Raw genomic sequence first — 22,169 nt, forward strand, 5'->3', positions numbered from 1 at the left:
GTGATTATTATTTTTAATTAATATAAAATTTTTCCAAGAAATTCTGCTAGAATATGTTTTGATACTATATTAAAAAATTTAGACTATTTTATTATTATAAAACAAACTTTTAAAGTGATAATTGATAAAAATTATCCTGACACCTAATTGATATGATTATCCAACCGTGTGTGTTATGATTTTTTATTTGACTAAACATTTTGGATTAAAATGAAGGAGTTTATTATCTAACACTTCCCATAAAAAAAAGTCAAAGAGGACAAAAATTGGTCTTTCCCTTACGATTTATTTGAATGTCGGCTGATACAGGTGTCTACTTTTTCTTCACTTTTTGCCGACTAGCAGGAACTGCCGGTGGAGGTTCTCTCCACACACAACACTTGCGCCGGCAAATTTATGCTTTTCACATTTAAATTTTTTATGGAAGTTATTAAAATAAAATGTAAAAGGTTCTTAATTGTTTAATTAATCTCCCGAACCTTAATTATGTGGTGCAAAAGAAGATTGGGAGATAGAGAAAATGGAAGGAATTATTCAAACCGCTTTACATTTTAATCTAATTTATTACAGTTACTTGGTAAATAAGGAGAGAAGTTGTGTAGGTGTGAACTGTTCAATAAATCACCACCGACTGACTCTCCTATGGCGGCGCCTGCGAACAAATTGGACCTTTCCATCGTTTCGTATATATAAGAAACAACTGAGAGGGTTGTGGGATTGAAGGGGTGTCTGCATGCACAAAACCTAATCCAAGTGTCTCTGATTTGAATTTGTTTACACGTGTTTATTTAAGGTGGCGAATCCAAGAGAGAAAAACGAGGTTGACAAGAACGAGAACGAGGGAGGGATGATGAACAGTACCGCATTGCCAAGGCTATTTCCGGGCATGAATAGGGAGAGAGAGATGTCTGCTATGGTCTCAGCTTTGACCCACGTCGTCACCGGAGAGGTTCCAACAACCACTGATTCTGTCACACCAGACGTGCCTTCTTCTGCTTCTACAACACCCTCTTTACCTTCTTCATCTAATTATATTCTTGCCTCCTCTTCTAGCAAGAGAACTAGGGAACAAGACACACCATGCTTCTCACAAGCCTCTTCTGTACCAAGAAGTAAGCACCGCCTTCAAATCTTTACCATCTATGTTACTTTCTTCAATTTTCTCTGATTGCATATTAATTGTAGCATAGATTAGAAGAGTAGTGAAGCTTCAAGGTTGCAGTGTAATATGTGTTATTTGGTTTGGTTACCAACTAACAAGATACATGTGAATACAGGTGGAGAATGTTCAAACAATTCGAGAAGCAGAATACGAAGGGAAATGGGAAATGCTGTGTATGAATACAAGACAACAGAGAATGTGAGGAGGGATGAGGAGAGGAGGAAATACAGAGGAGTGAGGCAGAGGCCGTGGGGGAAATGGGCGGCGGAGATAAGAGATCCGTTCAAGGCGGCGAGGGTGTGGTTAGGGACGTTTGACACGGCGGAGGCAGCTGCTAGAGCATACGATGAAGCTGCTCTTCGATTTAGAGGAAACAAGGCGAAACTGAACTTCCCTGAGAATGTCACTCTCCGGCAACCTGAGTTTAGTGTTTCCAATTCCGCCACTTCTCTTGCGTCCATTTCAACGTCCAGGGATCAAGTTGTGCATACTCCATCTTTTCTCCCTTCTCAAGCAGCGACCAACGTTTACGAGTATTTTCAGCTCTCGGGCTACCCCACCAACCTTTATAATGACAGGACGCTTGTCACGTCTTCCATGGCTTCTCAACTTCACTCTTCTTCCTCTTCTTCTGCGTTTGTATCGTCTTCGCAGGACACTTCACTTTCTTCCTTTTATTCTAGCCAGATACCACCACCACCTTGGTCTGCTTCTGCTCCTAGCTCTTCTTCCTCAGGATGATTCCTTTTGTTTATTTCTTCTCTCTCTGTATTTTTCTTCTTTCATTATACCTCTTCATGAATTTTTTTTAAACCATTATAGCCCCCTCCTCTCTTGTTTGTAATTGCATTGTCAATCCAGTTCTGATTCATTATTTTGGCTGACGATGTTTATGGAGGAAAATAAATCGCCATGTTTAAACCAGACTTGAGTACAGTTTAACAGGTTTGATAAACTTGACACATTTTCTTCACTAAGATTTCTTTACTATTAGGAATGATATGCATTAATAAATCCCTAGACTAATTTTGAAATTATACATGTCATTTTAATTGTTCATTTTATCAAGTTTTCTATTTTAATTTGTGAATTTGCAAATAGTCACTAAGGCTTTTAAAGTGATTGATTGATACCTTACTCCAAAAGGAATTGAGAAAATAATACTTGAGATGAGAAGGAACCTATATGAAGTTAAAAAGTAAAGCACGCTTGAAATCTTACTAAAATGAAGTAATTACAATTATAATATAATCGGTGGCTGGTCTTCTGACATTGCATGTTGGTAACGTTGGGAGAGAAAAATGCTTTGACATTTTGTTCCATCGAGCGCTTTAGTATTTTCTTTCTATAAAGGCAACATCTTCCTGATCTTGCAAATTCTTTTCTTCCTTTTAATCATCCAAAAGTCGTCATCACAATGAGATTCAAACATTCATTCGGCGGATTATTATATTCACCTTGTTGAAAAATTTCGTTCAAACAACCTCTTGATGAAATGGTCCAAAATGCCTCCGTTAAATACTTGTGTATACAAATATGCAAGTTAAGGTCAGATGAACCGTCCACTAAAGTTCAAAAGGAGGAAACCCTCAATTTGACTGCTATCATCCTGAGCTGAAGATCATAATAAAACAGGAAAACAAACTTAGTGTGAACCAAGGTTGGCAAAGCCTTACTATTATAATGCTTCCTTGCGTCTGAGCAAAGTAACTCCAAAATAAATTTCATTTAAAGCTTCCTTTTTTATCTTTATACACGTCCCTCTCACAAACCACGGAGAGAAAGTACTATGAACACTTAAGCCACACGTAAGAACTCAGTCGCGTGTAAAACACCGAAAACAATGATAATGCTGTGCAAGTAACATAGTCGTTCAAGCAATTGTAACTTTTACATAACATTTTGACTCAATCGTTTATTATGAAGTTTAATTATTATTTGAAAAAAACGACACTTGCGTTTATGTTGAGTAATTGCATCGTCATTATTTTCCTTAATGATAAAATTAATTATAGTCTTTCTCAAGGTCACGCAAAATGGTGACCAAACTGATTTTTTCACGGCCAAGAATCGTGTGACATGTCAAACTAAGGAAAAAACTAACGCTCCACCGTTCAAAAACAATTACATTTTTATTCATTCAGTATACATACATGTTACAAATGCTGTCTAGTTAAAACCAGATTTCAATGTAAAAAAGGGCAATCGATTATCATATATTTTTTTAACTGAACAGCTTTCGTTTTCCCTATTTTTCTTTTCCCTTCCTATTTCCATCCATCCTGATTTCTACCTTTTTTATTCTTTTCTACCAAACACACCCTTGACAAACTCCAAATTTCTGTTAAACAAAAGAAAATTCAGCTAGCAAAATGTAAAGGAGAAAAATAACAAGACAACCGCATCCAACATGCAGAAGAAACTGGAATAGTGAGCCCAAGGAATGAGGGAGAATTGAAAGGACAAAAGAATATCAGCACTCATTCTCTTCCCACTGACCCACAAACAAGACCGTTCAGGATCCTGTCATAAGTCGGCGGTAAGGTATGCACCATTAGTATACAACGGTAAGAAGCATATATCAGCTCTACCCTAATTTCATAATTGACAATAAAATGGTAAAATAAATCATTGTCGTTTAATCCAATACCTAACCAACCTAATCAGCAATAATTCAAATGAACATCCTGTCAAGGCAACTTCAGTCCAAAATAACATCTATATTGGGATTCTCCTGCAGTTACCAGATAGAAGCATTGTGATAGATAGTAATGGAAAAAGTTCAGCAATGAACCATGGTACTTCCATATATTACTTTCATAAGGACCTTTGGAAGTACCTGTAACTTTTAATAGTGGCATGGACATTCTTAAACCTTCAAGGCAGCCTTATGCACCATGGTTTCCTTGTGTATTTGATGGCAGCTCTTCTCCACAAGATCAAGCAGTCTCTCCAAGTTTGCTGCCCATGAGTTAAGAAGATCGTTGCTATCCTTGGCACTTTGGAAACAAACTATTCCCATGGGTCTATCAATTTTCGCCACCAATGCCTTGGAAACAACCATATCTGAAAGATGCTTCTCAGCTTCCTAAAGTTTGCAAGGACAATTAGTTATAATCTTCAAAACAGAAGACGAAATTAGAACAGTTTGCAACATCTATATGCATAGGTAGATCATTAGCAAACAATATAGCGATCGGTATGAGGGGCAAATGTACTATTCAGATATTTTAAGCTGTGTTGCAATTTTGGCCCCCTTATTTTTTATCATGATTTCAGTCCCCACATTTTAGAAAACCTGCAATTTTGGTTCAATCCTTAATTTTGCATGTTTAATTCTTTATTTTTAAAATTAATTAATTGAACTATTTGTCGATGGAACTTTTAATGAATATGTCGGATCTAGGGTTCAATTGGACCAAGAGAAAAGGTATGCAAAATTGAAAGTTAGACCAAAATTGTGGATTTACAAAAATGTGGAGTAAAAAAATAAATAAATAAAGGAGATCAAAATCACGAATCGGGAATCAAAGGTGAGACCGAAGTTGTAAATTAGCCTATTAAGGCAAAGAGAATCTCTGAGGAGGCAGTTGCCCTGAAAAGCTTATATGTAGGTCCATTCCTGACTAAAGCGGCATATAACATGAAACTACCTTACCACTGGTTATTGTGAAAGAACTGAGATATTTATCTGAAACACTAGAGGCTTACCCAAACACATTAAAAACTATCATTTGCCATAGAAAATCTTTCAGCACATAATCATAATTACTAACCTGAACACTGAGACACAAAAGCGCTGCAAGTCTCTTCAAAGTAATCCTTGCATAGTATTTTGATATTACAAGAATATTCTGACAAGGTAAACAAAAATACACTATTAATGCTCACATCCTAAATTAAGAAGTTTTGAAAAACTGAAAAATAAGATATCCACAAAATACCTCCCAAGCAATTTGTAGGGAGGGAAGGGACAAAAGAAATATAACAATGTGAGGGAATTACATGTTCAATTACTCTTTCCCTCAGATCTTCTGCTGCTTTATCACCCAAATTCTTTCCAACGTTATTCTCATTCTCAAACTCATCCTTGTATGAATCCCAAAGAGTTGTCCACTGGATAACCTCCATAGTGACCAACTGTTTCAACAGTAACCTACAACATGATGTGTAACAGGTGCATTAGATGAGAATGAAAGCATGACTAAAATGTCTAACAAGACACAAGCCCAGGATTAGGATGGTGTACTTAAAGTTTGGAATCTCGGACAGATTCCTATCCTCCAAGGTGGAATTGAGAAGGCTTGACTGCATTGGATCATGTGGTGATAGAACCAAGTACCAGCATATTTTCCTCAGGATCTATATGTAAGGAAAATATTCAGAAAAAAAGAAAGAAACTCAATCTGACAATAATAGATAAATCAAATAAGTAAAAAGGAACCCTACTGGAATCCACTCGGCAGGATTTTCTTTGACAGATGGAATCTCATATATTGCCTTGTAGCATCGGCAAATTTCAAGATAATCATTTTTATGGGAATAGTACCTTACAGAAATCATCACAAGACAACCAAAAAATTATGATCAGCCTGCAAGCATCATCTGGAAGTAGCATCAAAAGAATGCAACACCCAAAGCAAATGAAACAAAACAACCATTAACAAAAATCTTTGTAGATCATTGAAATTGATTTTTAAAATAGAACCAAATTAAAAGAAGCTGAGTACTAGTTTATAAGAATTGAACAGAGTATCCATTTGAATAATGACAAACAGAAAATAAAAATCATTTGATAAGAGTCACTAAATGAAAGTTAGATAATGTTGTTTTGAAAGGGTGTCAACTTCAGAGTTCACAGCATAACGTATTTACAGAATAATAGTCATTCTCAAAACAATAATCAAGAGTAAAAAAGGCATTTTTATGTTTGTAAAGTAAGGAAAAAATAGAACCTGTATCCTGCTGATTTTAAAATATCATTCCTTACATTTCTAAGGTCAGTCAATTCATGATACAGTTAGCATCATACCTGGACTGAAAACTGTGAATGACATAAACACTAGTTGTTGAGTTGGTTTAAATATGGTAAAAAAGGGGATATGCTTTTGATAAAAACACTACACCAGACCCGTAAAAAATGTAAATTGATTAGTTAGTGTTGAATGCAACGGACTTAGCCCATAGTTTATATTATTCTATTATTATTGATTATATTATTATTTTCATCTATAAATAAACACTCATGTGCAGGGATATCAATCCTATATTTATTTTCTTCATTCTTAATATGGTAAGAGAGTCATTAATAGTCTATCCTATCGACAGTTTGTTGGGCTTATTAGATCACCCGCTATCGGGCTGTGATCGGATCACCTATAATATATAGTCTCACGCACGAGTTGACAGATATCGACGTGAGGAAGGTGTGTTGGAGATCCCACATCCACTAGAAATAAAGACATTTCATAGTGTATAAACGGTTGCAAACTTCACCTTCCATAGATTCGTCTCCTACCATTCCATAGATCCACCTCCTACCATTGTGCCGTCGGCAACTGGATCTATGGCTTCTTCAACTGCCACCATACCCAATCCATCTATCTATACTAATTATGTCAATGCTCATCTCTTTATTGACAAATTGGATGGAACTACACTTAGGTCTCAGATATTAAATTATGGCTTAAGAGTGAAGATTATGTAGATCATCTTACCCAATATGTTCACAATGTTGTTGCAGATAAGGTTTCCTGTTGGTTGAAAATTAATGTTCAATTACGCATTGTTATTAAATCTACTATTCACTCATCTTTAAAACAAATCTTTCGGTGTTTTTGAGACATGTTCAGAAGTTTGGGAATAGGCTAAATTATTATACACTAATGATACTTAACGTCTTTATGGTGTGTTTCAAAATCCCCTTATTGTTGCTCCCAAACATCTTATTTGTACAATGGTTGAATATATGGGTAAACTACATGCTCTTTTGCGTGCGCCAAGTAAATGCATCACTAATATACCTTTTCTAGTTGATGACTATTCTACTTTAATCTCTCAGCGTCCAAGTTGGCCAAAGGATGTCATAAGTGTGACCATTGTGACAAACTTGGCCATAGAATTGACCGGTGTTATGCCTTACATGGTTGTCCTCCTAGATCAGTTGCGGTTGCCCAAACTATTCATGTGCAAACCTTCTACTATGGACCCTACTTCATCTGATATCTCAAGTCAGCCTACAATTTTCAATTAATTTCTTAAATGGTATGAAGATTGTCATAACTCTGGTTCTACTACTTCTGTTGCACATTCAAGTACACCTTTTGCTGGCCTTACACACTTCAATTCTCTTGGTCCTTGGGTTCTAGACTCAGGTGTCATAGATCATATTACTGGTAATAAATCTTTTTTTTCTTTTTTGTCTATCTCTTATTTATCATTCATTAACATGGACAATGGCTCTAGGGTCTCATCCCATGGTGTTGGTACTATTCATATCTTTCCTTCTTTATCTATTGATAATGTTCTTTATGTTCCTAGTTCTACCATTAATTTATTATCCATTAGTTGTCTAACTAGATCCATTGATTGTGTTATTTCTTTTATCAAAGATTATGTTTGTTTACATGACCAAAGTTTGGGACAGATGATTGGCACCGGGTGTGAGTCTCATGGTCTTTATCACCTACGAACATTTGCATATGTTGGCACAGTTATGGATTCTCAATCTCTCATTCATGCTCAACTAGGTCATCCTAGTCTTGCCAGATGTACCTTGTTCCAAGTCTGTCCAAAGTGTCTAGTTTGTCTTAGGGGTGGCAATACGGACTGGCAATACAAGCTGGCTCTCCCCAGATAGGCCCAACCCCCGTTTAGCCAACAAAATGCGGGCTCATTTCATTGGCTCGTCTTGCATAAGAGGTAGTCTGCGGGTTGACCCATGTAAGAAGATTAGACACCTATGGATACTAATGCCAAACTCCTACCAAGGGGAGCCTTTCTAAAATCCTGAGATGTACAGAAGATTAGTTGAAAAATTGAACTATTTTACAATCATTCGTCTAGATATTTCATTTGTTGTTAGTGTGGTAAGTCAATTCCTTTATTCACCATATGTTAATCATTGGAATGTAGTCATTCATATATTGAAATACACTAAAGGTTCTCCTGGGAAAGGCTTGTTATATGGTCACAATAATCATACTAAAGTTGTATGTTATTCAGATGTTGATTGGGCAGGATCTACGTCTGTTAGAAGATCCACTTCCGGATATTGTGTTTCTATTGGTGATAGTTTAATTTCTTGGAAGATCAAGAAAAAAATGTTGTGACAAGATCTAGTGTTGAAGCAAAATATAAATTTATGCCTTCAACTATTTGTTAGCTTATTTGGCTTAAATAGTTACTCAAATAATTGAAATTTGAAGAAGTCAATCAAATGACACTCATCTATGATAATATTAGCACAAATCATGAAATGACCAAACATATGGAGATTGATTGTCATTTCATTCGAGAAATGATTGTGTCTGAAGACATCAAGACTGAATTTGTTAATTCAAAATGATCAACTAGGAGATATTTTCACTATATTTATTTTCTTCATTCTTAATAGTTAGAAAGAAATAAGTGATTGTCAAATAACTAGAAGAAAGTGATTGTCAAAATCTAGAACATCCTGTTTCAGGTTTTATTGAATATCATGTACAAGTGCACATGTACACAGGCTTGTAGGAAACTCAATAAATCAACCTCCCCTGTCCTTTCAAGTTAAGCCACGGTAGTGTGAACCTATACTTGAGGTATCAACTGTACAACTCAACAAATCATTCTTTCATGATATAACATAAATCATGAAGAGGCTCACTGTAGTGTCAACCTATATTTAAGGTATCAACCGTATAAATTTCACCTTTGACCATACACCTAATTACACCTCAACAACCCTTTGATACCAAAAAAAAAAAAAATGCAAGGACTTCTAGAATAGAAGCAAGTAAACACTTGTGACTTGTCATCTCCGAGTTTATCCATCCTCAATGGAGCTTAAATTAGATGGTGTTTAATCATACCAACCAAACAATTTTGAAAAGATCTTAAATTATAAGTAGCTTTTGTTTTCAAATGAATAAAAGCCCAAAAAATAGAGCTTCTATAAAACCTAATTATAGTATCTTCAACTTGTATTCTGTTTTGATCAAGAGTGAAACAGATAAGAAAGAGAATGATAGAAGTGAAAGAGAAGCAAGGAAGAAAATGTGTTTTTTGAATGAATAGAAATAAGAAAAGCAGTGGAAATATTTTTCTCCTCTAGTTTGGATAAGTGAAAGTGAAAGAGGAAATAATGTATAAATTGCAAACAAATAATAATTAAGAAAATTAGTTGGTAAAAAATTAATTTTTTACTATATTATTTTTTCGTAACATAAATTATTTACTATTTATTTTTTATATTATGAAAAAATCATTTTGAAAAGTGAAGAGCTTGTTCCCATAACTCTTGCAGCTAGTTCGATGGGAAAAGTTTTTATATGTGGGAGCCACAAAAATTTCCTCTTTTATTTCTCCTCTAAAACAAATGGGGGGAATTTGACATTTCCATCCTATCTTCCTCCTCTCCATTTCCTTACTCTCTATTTATACTAAAAACTGGTCCAACCACTTAGTGTCCCATGAAAATTGAAGAGCTCTAAATCTACTCTGTACCCCTCCACAGAAAAAAATTCTGCAAAAAATTATGGTTCCCTAGATCAAGTTCAAAATATTGATAAAGAAAAAAGATTAAAAATCACTTATTCCAAATATGCGGAAGCAGAACTGAAAATATGAGCAAGAAAGATGGAAAAAGTTCTTCAATAGCAAGTTTGTCACCAAAGTGCATGAACTAGTAACAGATATATCAACCCTTGAATTTATAGGATTTCTATTATCTATAGCGATAGTAGCACTATATACCGCTACTGATAACTATGTTGTAACAGAACACCATCTATATTTTAACACCCCCCCATCAGGAAGCAGACTGAATTGAGAAATCAAAACAAGATAGCAAGTAGGGAATCAGTACCGAATCATTAGTTCATAATAGATTCGCTTCAACTCTGGTAGAGATGGTATATCTGCAGGAGCTTCTTCAACAAGATTATCACCTTCTTTAGGCTTTTTCTTTTCCTTTGAAACATCAGCATCAAATACTCTGGTACTAATCTTTCTTGAGAGTATCTGAGCACGAACATAATCCTGGCGGTCTAGACACAAACGAACCTGCACCACAAGTAAATGCATGAGAACTACAAATCAGCAAAATTAGTAATTTTATTACTTAAGTATAAAGTAGAATGTCCAGTACTTGTTCAAGAATGAAAGCAATTTTCTCAGTTTTTGCCATGGCACCAAAAGTTTCTACCTGTTAAGAGAACCAATCATGTAAGTCACCTGACAGCTAGTTGCATTAGCCAATAACATATCAAAATCAAATGTGCATAATAAAAAAACACAATACATTTAATATTCACACTGACCGCAATTTCTTGCATCAAATCAGCAGCTTCTGCAATATGTCCTTGTTCTTCCTTAATTTTTGCAAGTTTCTTGATCAATCGAGCTCCCTCAATCTCAACATATATCTAACAGATGATACAAATACAATTAAATATGCATCTTATCTTATTATTAGACTACATCGGAGGATAATAAAAAAATTCAGGAGAGAAAACATCATATGCTCACCTTTCCTGCAGATACAATGTTCAAGGTTTTTATGAGTTTTATACGGGTTTCAATATCCGGTGTCTCATCAATATATTGCATAGCTTGCTGGACCATCGCTGTTACAGCCTGTGTACAAAGGATAGGCTTATGAATGAAGATCATGTTTCTTGTACCAATTGCAAGACAACTGGATAAAATCTCTACTCAAAGCAAATAGATTATAACTTGTCAAATGCAAAAGCTGTGAGCTTCCTATAAATAACATGGGTTCAATTTAGTATCAGGGCAAAAACAACCGAGAAATTTTCACGGATCAGTTTATAGCTTATAGGGTAAGAAACTAACGTGTAGGTAGAACGACTACCAGATCAAATTTATTAGAGACGTTGTATTGCAATTTGCAAACCGAACCAAGAATTTTGATTTTACCCTTGTGTTCCAGCAAACCAGTCCAGCATTTATTTTCCAAATAAACAACGAAAAATAAAATTATAAGTGGTGAAAGACGCATGTCCTGCAGAATGTCTACTCTAAACTTTCTAACATAAGTCTACAAGGTCCTAGCATGAATAGTTATTGCCAAAAATACAAATAACGTTTCTCTTTTTCTAGTTAGAATGATAATTAAAATATATTTCAGATTAAACTGATGAAATCAACCAAGATCACAATACTTAAACTTCTTCTACTTGCGCCCATGTCCCATTGATATTTGAAACAAAATTTCCATAGATATAGGTTAACACACAATACCTGGCGAGTAACGAAACACTATAGAATATAGATAACGAAGTAGACGACAACCAATTCTAAAGCAAACTAAGAAAATCACGGCCACGTCAATTAAAGCCCAAACAAACCTAACATAAAATTCACCTACACATTTTATCAAGATAAAAAAGAAAACAAAAAGTAGATAGGTTTTTGCTCCCAGTGAAAAACAAAGAAAAAACCCTTACCTGCTTAAGCTGGCCACGTCGTTTGGACAAGAGAACAATCTGGTCATTGAGAGTGTTCCAGGCACGCGCTTCGAAACATAGCCGTAAAATTTCAGTGACGGCGTTTCTTGTGGCGGCGACATCGCCGGCGAGCCTCGCATGCTTCTCTGCATTCAGCAATTGCTCTATTTCCGCATCTAAATTCCCTGCGTTCCCCTGAAAATCCAGAAGAATCGTCAACTCTGCTAATCAAAATCCAAAATTCAACCATTCCTATTTTGTTCTAAAACCTACGCCGAGCAGCTTCATAGGGAGGTATAAATAAAAGTAGAGACAGAGAGTGACATCGAGTAGTAACAGAGGAAGCGTATAAAGAAGAGTTGAGATCTGGAGTGTGAGGAACATTTGGAAAACATTAGCACAGAAAAGCGGGGGCGTACCATAGCCATAACCATTGAAGTTAGCGACTTTGCGTGCTGGAGGGGGAGAAGAGACGAACTTGTGTTCTACTCTACTTGAAAGAAAGGAATCACATACATAACATAACATTAAACTATTTTTATGGGCCTAACTTTTTCACTATGCTTGGCCTTCCATGTAATCCGATATTTTGGCCCAATTCGTTTCTATACTATTGCATTCAATAAAATTGGGATGGCAAAATGATCACTTCACTATATTTCTTCCTACATCTTCATTGGGGTGTGTAAAAGACAAAAATATGACTTTAGTTTTTATCATCTATTTCTATGTCGTTATGGTCTTTTCTCATCTCCTTCTTTCTCTATCTCTATGGTTATATTTTCTTTTGGTCCTACATTTTTTTTAACTTAAAAGAGATCAATATATCAACATTAATTGCATTTTGACGAAGACTCATTTTGATGGAGACTCTTTCAGTCCTCATCAATAACTTCCAAATTTCATAATTTCAAAAATAACTTTTGAATTTCATAATTAAAACAATTTTTTATAAAAAAAATAATTCATAATTATATAATATGCACGACATTCCCAAATTACACGATCAAAATAAAATTATAAAAAAAATAATTTTTAAATTATATAATTTAAAACTCAACAATAATTTTTAGATCTTGAAATTAAAAAGTAAAAAATACTTTTATATTATACGATTTAATATATAAATCATAGTACATTTGATATGTTGTTAATATTTTTGTTATAATAGTTTTATTTTTTAATGTAATTATTATTTTATAAAAGGGACTAACTTACAAGTGTATTGGTTGACTCAACCTAAACTCATTTAGTCTATTGTGTGATTAAGTATTCTCCTTCAGACTACTATTAAGAGCATATGTGTGCTACAACCTGAAGAGATGACTCCAAAGGAGATTCAAGGGTCTTCCATAACTAAATATCGTCCCACTAAAACCATCATTAAAATGCCATGAAGTAGGTGTTTCAGTTACTAAAGAATTAAATTGGTCACTGTCATTATTTCCTTGGTTACTAAGGCAAAATGATTGATTTAATAATCGATTTAGTAATTAATGTTTTAATCACTAAACCAATTACTAATGATATTTTTTAATTTTCAATTAGTTTTTCAAAAAGTAATATACCATACAACACATAAAAATAAACACATACATGTGGTACAAAATTCATCAAAATAAAATTAATTTATAAACATTTACATCCTAATAATGTATAAACAATCATAGAGAAAATGTAAAAACATTTATATACTTAAGGAAGTAATTAATTATCTATATGATCATATATAAAGTAAATAAACTTTGGGCTTAAACATATTAGATATCTATTTAGTAATGAATTTCCTATTAAATATGAAATGTATTAAAGATATAACTCCAAAATTATCTTTAAGAACAGTAAATTTGACAAGTTCCGATCATTTCAAACATGACATGCACAAATGCCTATGAGAAATCCAGTGTCCAGGTAAAAGGTGTGATTTTCTACAAAAACAATAAAAAAAACTATACAATTTCTTTCACCATGTCAATTCTAACCTTTACCCATTATTTTTTTAAATTTTCAAAATTATCCTTATTTTAGATTTGAAAATCCAAAATAGCAAATATAATTCAAAACTAAAAAAATACATTCGGGACAAAAGAGTTCAGAACACAAAATTAAAAATAATTCAGAATAAAAATTTCTGAAATTCAAAAAGTGTATTCCGGGAAATCAAAATCCAAAATATTTCTAAGATCATTTTTATTTACACCCTTCTTTTATATAAGGTTATTTTCATTATTTATGAGGAATATTTTTGTCATTTTAAATAAAAGATTTAGTACATGTTGAAATTGATATGGTGTAGGAAGAAATTGTCTCAAAACTAAAGGAATGATTTACCACTTTCATTGGACTCATGGAAAAATACAAGTTGTTTTTTTAAATCAAAATAAAAAATAAAATTTGCAAAAAAAAATAACAAAATAAAATCTACAATATCTCAAACTTAAAGTAAATTTTATACAATAATATAAAGAAAAGATTTTGCAGTTAGAGTCTAAACAATGAAAAACACAGTTTTACTGTGCAAAATGAAAGTTAGAAAATCAATTGTAAAAAAACACGAAATCCAAAAAAAATTGCATTATAAACTTGTTTCCAAGAAAGTTGAATATATATATATATATAATTAATTACAATTTACTATTTTACCCTTTATAATTTAAATATAAGAAATATAATTAAGATTATAAAAAAATAATTCTTCTAAAATAACATAATTAATACTTTTTAATAATAAAAAAATAAATTTATATAATAATTATATTAATTAAAAATTAATAATGTTATTTAATATAAAAATAAGTTTTTATCAAATATTTATAATTATAAATATTTAAATAATATTTTTAATAAAAAATAATTATAATTTATAAACAAATAAATTAAATTAATTTTTAAATATAAGGGTAAATTTGTAAACTTACACTTTTATCAATTAAAAAAATATAATTTCAATCACATCCTTCACAAACTTTCATAAATTTTTCCTACACTTTCTACTCTATTTACTTTAATCCAAACATTTTAACTTTCTTTACATTTTTCCTTCAAATCATCTCAAATTCATTCACTCATTTTCACCCCCTTAATCCAGACAAAACATTAAAGTTGGAAACATAATCCAAAATTTCTACAAGATAAATTTTGAAACAAAAATTGTTTTTCGAGATCCTTGGTGCAAAGAAATATATAAAAAGGCATAAACTTGAAGAGAAAAATCAAGTTTTCAAATTAAGGGTTCGTAAAACAGAGTATTATAATTTCCTTAATTTTCTTTATTTTCTTCATGTTAATCCTTTCGCTTTGCCTTTGTATGGAAGACTAAATTTTTTGGAATTGATTCTCTTGTGATTTCGCAATGAATTTTGAGATTTTTGTCCATAAAGTTTTATTGTTAAATTCTCTATAACAAAGTGTGTGTTTTCTATTGGTCTTTTTGAAATTTGGTTTCCATCAAAAGAATTATTTTTTAACGCTTGTTGAAAATTTAGTTATTTTCTTTAATTGAGATTATTGGGTAATTCACTTAGTCTTTATCAATATCTTGTCTGTTTAATTCAAGAGGTAGAATATAAACATCTCATCTCACGAGTAGACGTTGGAACTAGTGAGATATTAAATACATCAGTGTATGCTTGTTTTGTTGATAAGACTCCGTTGAATTTGATTGACGTTTGTTTGATTAAGTTTGACACTGTGTGAGGATTAAGTTTGACATTCGTATGGAAGACTAAACTCTTTGGGATTGATTCTCTTGTGATTTCGCAATGAATTTTGAGAATTTTGTCAATAAAGTTTTATTGTTAAATTCTCCCTAACAAAGTGTGATTTGCTATTAGTCTTTTTGAAATCTGGTTTTCGTTAAAAGAATTGTTTTTTAACTCTTGTTGAGAATTTGGTTATTTTCTTTAATTGGTATTATTGGGTAATTCACTTAGTCTTAATGAATCTCTTATTTGTTTAATTCAAGAGGTAGAAGATAAACATCTCACGAGTAAGTTGGAACTAGTGATACTGAATACATCAGTGTATGCTTGTTTTGTTGATAAGACTATGTAGAATTTGTATAAATTTTATAATATAATTAATTATAATAATATTATATAAAGATAATTTTTCATTATAAGAGTTATTGGTGTACAAAAATTTGTTCATATTTTATCATTATTAATATTTTATTTTGTTTATTTTTTTATTTTGTAATTTCAGCAAATGTGAACCGTGATATTTGGAGAGAGTGAAGAAAATTGGTAGGCTACTTTTAGACTATTTTTTTCAATTGTTATTATATAATTTTGAATTTCCTATTTTATCCTTAATAATATTTTATTTATTAATTTATTTTGATTATTTTGTTATTTTGTAATTTTAGCGGTTAACAAAGTAGTTTTTTAGTTTTATATTTTTTATTTATTTATTGTCACTTAATCATTGCTAGATGTGGACCTTATTTGGAGAGAGTAGAGGAATTGATACCCTGCTATTTGAGACTCATTTTTTCCAATTGCTATTATACAATTATGAATTTATGAAATTTGTGATTGACTTTATGTAGACCGTTTTTAATCTGATTCATTATGGCATAATGATTCTTATTATTTTTTTTAATTTTCAATTTGATTCAAATTAATCACGAAACAATTTGATTTTGAGTTTTGACCCATTTGTTTAGGAAACAGTTTTTCTGTTTTAAACTGATTTTTTTCTTTATTTTTAAAATTAAAGATATTTGTAAATTGACCATATATAACTACCTTGTTTGCTATGTTTCCTTCACAATACAGTGTATTTATGTTCCTTCTCATCTATATTCATATTTATTAAAATGTATTATATATTTACATTGTTAATATAAAGTGTACAAATAATAACATTGTTTATTCAAATTTTAATATTAAACATAAATATAGGTATAAATGATAAAAAAAATGTGGGTACAAAACCTGTGTTTCCACTAGTAATAATAATAATAATATAAATATATTTATATATTTATAATAATAACAAATATCATAAATATTTAAATAATAATATATAAAATTAATTTATAAAATAATGATAAAATTATAAATTAAAATATATTTTTAAAATAATGATAATATTATAATTTTTTATTTTATTTTACTTTATTTATATCAAGTATTTAATAATATAGATTATTAATAATAAAAATAAATATAGTTATTTATATAAAAAATAATTTCATATCATATTATTATTATTAATTAAAAAAATAAATATATAAATAAATTAATTGGTTTTTTAAATATAAAAATAAATTTGTAATCTTAATGTTTTATTATTTAAAAAATTAAGATTTCAATCAGACTAATCACGTCTTATGGAGCATAGATACAGATACGGACACAGAGATACATATAATTTCTAAAATGTAGGACACGGGACACAGATCTATATATTATATAATTTTGAATTATATAAATTGAAAATAAATATTTATGTGTAAAAATATGTTTCAGATTCCTTTGAGAGCTGGTAAGATATTTTTCATGACTGATTCAAAAGAATTTGTTTTTTATTTTTATAATCATAATAAAAATTTATACAAAAAAATTTGAGTTTTTAGAAAATTATTGTATTTATACCTTTTAAAATTGTGTTAAAATCATGCTAGAATTTTAAAATATCCAACAAATATTTTTTGAATTGAATACTTAACCGATAAGTGTCCTACGAGTGTCGATACTGATACGTGTGTATCCGACACCGATATGTCATTTTAAGAGAAGTGTCGGAGCCTCATACACGTCACTCACAAATTTATTATTTTTATAAAAAAATTATATTTAATAATAAAAAAAATCAATTTAAAAAAAATAATTATTCAATAGTATGAGAATTAATTTACAAAATTCTAATTAATTTAAATTTACACAAAATATCTCATATTTCAATATTTAAATATTTTTAAAGACAATAATAAATTTATAAACTTATATTTTATATCTTTTAAAAAAATTAATATTTTCTCATAATTATTACATCACTAAAAATTTTTAATAAATTTTCATCAAACATTCCTTAATTCAAACACATTTACCTTCTTTCTAGTTTTTTTATAAAATTCTTACATAACCTCAAATTCCTGCATATTTTCTTTCCAATCCAAACATACTCTTATCCTGCTTTTTAAATTTGATGTGACCTGCTATGAGAGCAATGAATGATAGTACATGGTTGGATTACCCTAATGCCTGATAGATTGGGTTCTTTTCCCTCATTTGTTTGATCAAGCTTAATTGAATGAGAATTGTGAATTGTTAATTTTTTCCCCTCATTCTTTTCCTTTCAAACAGGAATTTGGGTGAATAGTGAATTCTACCATTTCTCATATTTCTCAAGAATATGTACTCTTGTAGAGTCTATGATGAAGTACTGAAATGTTTGGTCAGATTATCATTTCTCAACACCTTAATGCCTCAATTTTCTGGTAGCACCCTGTTCCTCCCCTTTTGATGAATCCCAGTGACCTAATGTTAGTTGGACATGTACTAGACCATTAAGTATGCAAAACTTCTCCAAGAGAACATTACAAATATTCTTTTAATTTCATATATTTTGCCATGATGATAGTGCTGCAGGACATTTACCATTGATTTTGGATATCTTATAACTAGGCAGGGAGTGAACCGGACATAAAGAAACAAAGGACAGAAGAAATTCTCTGCCAAATAATCATAATCTACAAAGAGAGAGGAATACTGAAGTTGGGTGGCATTTATGGAACAGCAGAACAGGTCAGATGATGATAGATTTGATTCTTGCACTGAGGTCCTTTCTGCATAAGAATATTAAAAAATAGTAAACATAACTCAATTTTATAATGCATCCTTTGAATAGTGTATCAGATTCCAGTGCATCCTGTTACAACGGAAGATGTTTTATGCAGAGGGAAGCTTGCTTTCCTATGAGATAAAAAGAAGCTAAAAACCAGAAAATTATGTTGCGTTGTGGTTTTATGGGATCTGGGAATTAAGGGCTTTATCTGATTTGAGTCATTACCCCAAAAAGACAAGTTCTATGACCCAAGCAAGTTATGGTATGATATTCAACTTCCCCTGGAATGGTAAAGAACAAAAGCATGTGTTGTATCAAAATGCTAGACACGATAATAATACCTTTGAAAAATTTGGCATCTCAGCAGCAGTAGTTGCAGCATAAAACTTATGTAGGAAATTGAATATAGAATTCAGATTGGCCAAAGGAGTACGGTTTTCAGTTTTGGAGTTAATTATTTACTTCTTCTCTATATATGCACACAATTCAAAAACCAAATTCGATTTTCAATGCAGTTATTGAGCTGAACACTTTTCCAGAATTAAAAACAAAAACTTTCTTCATTGATTTTTTTTTTATCGAATTCACATAATTATTTTCTATGAAACCATTATTTCATACTTTTTCTCAATTATCCGTTTAAATTTAATGGTTATAATTTATTAAATTTCATAGAAAACTTATTCTGTCACTATGTTACTATTTCAGACACGACAAAAGGGTAAAGGACAAAATTATGAGGAGTTCAAATAAAGAACCATTATTTGAGAAGAATAATTATGGAAGGCTTGTTTGGTAAGATATTAGTTTATTTGACTAATTAGTTATTAATATAAGAATATTTAATAAATATTTCAAATTAATTTATTTTAGGAGCTTTTAATTTATAAGATATAAACGTTCAACGAGCTTTTCGTTCTAAAGTAACTGATAACTTATTTAATTTTCTTTTATTATTATCTTTTATATTTTAATACATTTTTTTATTCTCAATTTTTTTACAATTATTATCTATTTATATTTTAGGAAAATAGTTAATCATTACACTATTTTTAACATTTGTTGAGTTATTTTTTAATTGTTAGTGCAGTTCAAATTAAAAAAATTTAACAGGTAACAAATGTTTATTATATGGTGCTATGTGAAAATTACACATAACAAAAATTTTAAAAAAGAATTTTAATGTAACAATAATTTAAATTAAGGGATACAAATTTTTAACCGAAAAAAGAAATGATTAATAAATTTGATTAATAGTGATTAAATAAACTGATTATAATAACATATTTTTCTAATAAAAAAACATACATAACTTTTAAAAAATAAACAAAAATACTAAAAAAATTAATTATTTAAAAAAATATAAAATTATAATTATATAATAATATATTTTTACATAGAAACACAAATTTTATTTACATAATAAAACTTATATAGTTATATACTTTTATGTTATTTAACATTTATTAACTAACTTACGCTTTTAATCTAATAAGATAATTTATTAGCTTAAAACTTATAAGTTAAAAGCTTAACTAAAAGTTAGGAATATATAAACTAGAAATTAAGAACTTATTATCTAGAAGGTAGTTGTTAACTTATAAACTAAAAGTACCTAAAAATAGAGGTCATGGATATGTTAACCTACAAAGTATATGGATTTTAATTATTTATACAATGGAGTCCAATTTCAGCCTCCATAATTTGATAGGTAAATCAATAAGTTTGACTAAACATTTAATAAACCAAATTCAAACAGTTTCGAATAACTATTTATACTTTTACACAGAAGATGTATAGTATTTTTTTAATAATAATATGCAGTAGTGATATCAACTTCCACAGTAAATTTCATGCTTATAGATGAGTTGCACTAAATTTTGGAGGTTTAGTTTCAACATCAAAAGTTAATATACCAGTTACAACAATTTTTTTTTGTCGTTTTGGAATTGAATAAAAGACGAAGGTATGAACTATTGCTATTGCTAAGTAAAAGAGGAAAGATCGAGGAAGAAGAAAAACACCAAAACAAATGCAGACATGAAAACCTATTGCTAAGCAACAATCATATAGAACTAATAAATAACAGTATAAAGTGCATGGCAAAGAGGATTGCAAGTTGAAACAAACTTCCATATATTATAATAATATATTGCATCTGGAAAGGACGTCCACACAGTGCACAAAGATCAATTAACTGTTGCTTCAGATTATACATTTTGGCCTCTTCGCAAGCACTCATGTCTGTGCCAATAAAATAATGATTTTATATGCAGTACCCTTTATTTTGAATTTTCTATTAAAAATTGCATTCAATTTTGTATATATATATATATATATATATATAACATTATATCAACACATATTACATATATTTTCATTTCATGATATCAAGTCTCCAAGTTTAAGCTGAATTCTATGTTGTATCCATATAAACTTCTTGGAGGAGACTTGCGTTTTTAATTTTTTGTATCCAAAACTATTGAAGTTTGTCATGGTTGATTGTGTGGGTGTGTTCAAAATCTTTGTTTAGCTAAGGCTACTCATAGATAAAAACTTTACTGCAAGAGTTTGTTTTTCATAAATTATATGCAATATTTTGTTCCCAACAAAGAAATACGTATGGACAGTAGATAAAAGATAGGTTGAGTGTGTAGTACACTGTACACATGCATATGTCTGGAGACGTTTAGCAATAAATAATTGTATGTAGTTGAATTCTTCATAAACATCACCTTTCTTTTTGTGTAGTTTCAACTTTTTAAGGATCTTTAACATAAGAAGAAATCGAACAAAGTGAAGTTAATTTCAATCACGTAGTTGAGACCGAAAGTTTCACTGTTGCCAAAAAATGATAATACTTATAAATTAATTACCTTATGCTCTAGCTAGATCTAGGTAATAACTTTATACAAAAAAAGGCACAACTTATTCTTGAATATTAGTACACTTTTTTCTATACTATCTACTTTCTTTACCAAAACTGCGAAGTAATTTAATTGTGAATCGGTGGTTTCCTGGAGGCTGGAGTGTAATCCATTGAGAACACATCACCACCAACGTTAACATCCTCATCTTTTGGTTTAAATACCTCAGCATGCGATTCCTTGTTGTGTTGAACTGTGTTGGCATGCCCACTAGTTATATTGGTTTTTTCTTTCAACGTTCGTGCTGCATACACAATTTTGTTTTGAAAAGAACACGTTAATAAAAAACTTGAAAGAAATTAACAGGATATTGAAACATGGGAATATTTAATTTTGAATCGAATGTTCTGACAGTTTTGTGACGAAAGAAGTACCTATAGTTTGGGGGGAGAAGAGGCAGAGGATGACGAAAGCCACTAATAGAATGCGCTTGTTCTGTGAAACAGCCATCTCGAGAAAAAACTATTAGACTTGTGGTGTATGCTCTATTATTTCTTAATTGGCTCTTTATCTGAATGTGCTCTACCTGTGCTTATTTCACTCTTATTTATAGACGCAAGATTGACACATTCCACTGAGATTATTAGGTACGTATCCATGGAAAACAATGGTAATTTT

General features: G+C 30.7%; 3 protein-coding genes across 4 annotated transcripts; 1 reads left to right on the forward strand and 2 right to left on the reverse strand.

Annotated features, from left to right (window-relative positions):
- The first annotated feature begins 252 nt into the window (after positions 1-252).
- On the forward strand, positions 253-2,086 carry LOC137820146 (ethylene-responsive transcription factor ABR1). Its single transcript, XM_068623998.1, has 2 exons — positions 253-1,112; positions 1,278-2,086. The coding sequence occupies exons 1-2, from the start codon at positions 848-850 to the stop codon at positions 1,901-1,903; spliced, it is 891 nt and encodes a 296-aa protein (XP_068480099.1). The 5' UTR covers positions 253-847; the 3' UTR covers positions 1,904-2,086.
- Positions 2,087-3,616: 1,530 nt separating this feature from the next.
- On the reverse strand, positions 3,617-12,531 carry LOC137820145 (26S proteasome non-ATPase regulatory subunit 12 homolog A). 2 transcript variants are annotated; one of them, XM_068623997.2, is made up of 12 exons: positions 12,252-12,531; positions 11,833-12,027; positions 10,892-10,999; positions 10,684-10,788; positions 10,512-10,568; positions 10,230-10,426; positions 5,612-5,711; positions 5,412-5,524; positions 5,168-5,318; positions 4,939-5,016; positions 4,002-4,250; positions 3,617-3,896 (listed from the first exon to the last, which is right to left on the reverse strand). In XM_068623997.2, exons 1-11 carry the CDS (start codon positions 12,264-12,266, stop codon positions 4,032-4,034), a joined length of 1,338 nt encoding a protein of 445 aa, XP_068480098.1. In that variant the 5' UTR covers positions 12,267-12,531; the 3' UTR covers positions 3,617-3,896; positions 4,002-4,031. The 2 variants fall into 2 exon arrangements, with proteins under 2 accessions (XP_068480098.1, XP_068480097.2); XM_068623996.2 differs by having other exon boundaries at positions 12,106-12,303.
- An 8,880-nt stretch (positions 12,532-21,411) lies between these two features.
- LOC150025218 (uncharacterized) lies at positions 21,412-22,061 on the reverse strand. The gene is made up of 2 exons (XM_090294753.1): positions 21,926-22,061; positions 21,412-21,795 (listed from the first exon to the last, which is right to left on the reverse strand). Exons 1-2 carry the CDS (start codon positions 21,999-22,001, stop codon positions 21,620-21,622), a joined length of 252 nt encoding a protein of 83 aa, XP_090150879.1. The 5' UTR covers positions 22,002-22,061; the 3' UTR covers positions 21,412-21,619.
- Between the last annotated feature and the right edge of the window lie 108 nt (positions 22,062-22,169).

The sequence above is a fragment of the Phaseolus vulgaris genome, chromosome 9 (genome assembly GCF_051622355.1).
Source record: "Phaseolus vulgaris cultivar YP4 chromosome 9, ASM5162235v1, whole genome shotgun sequence".
Lineage (NCBI taxonomy): Eukaryota > Viridiplantae > Streptophyta > Magnoliopsida > Fabales > Fabaceae > Phaseolus > Phaseolus vulgaris.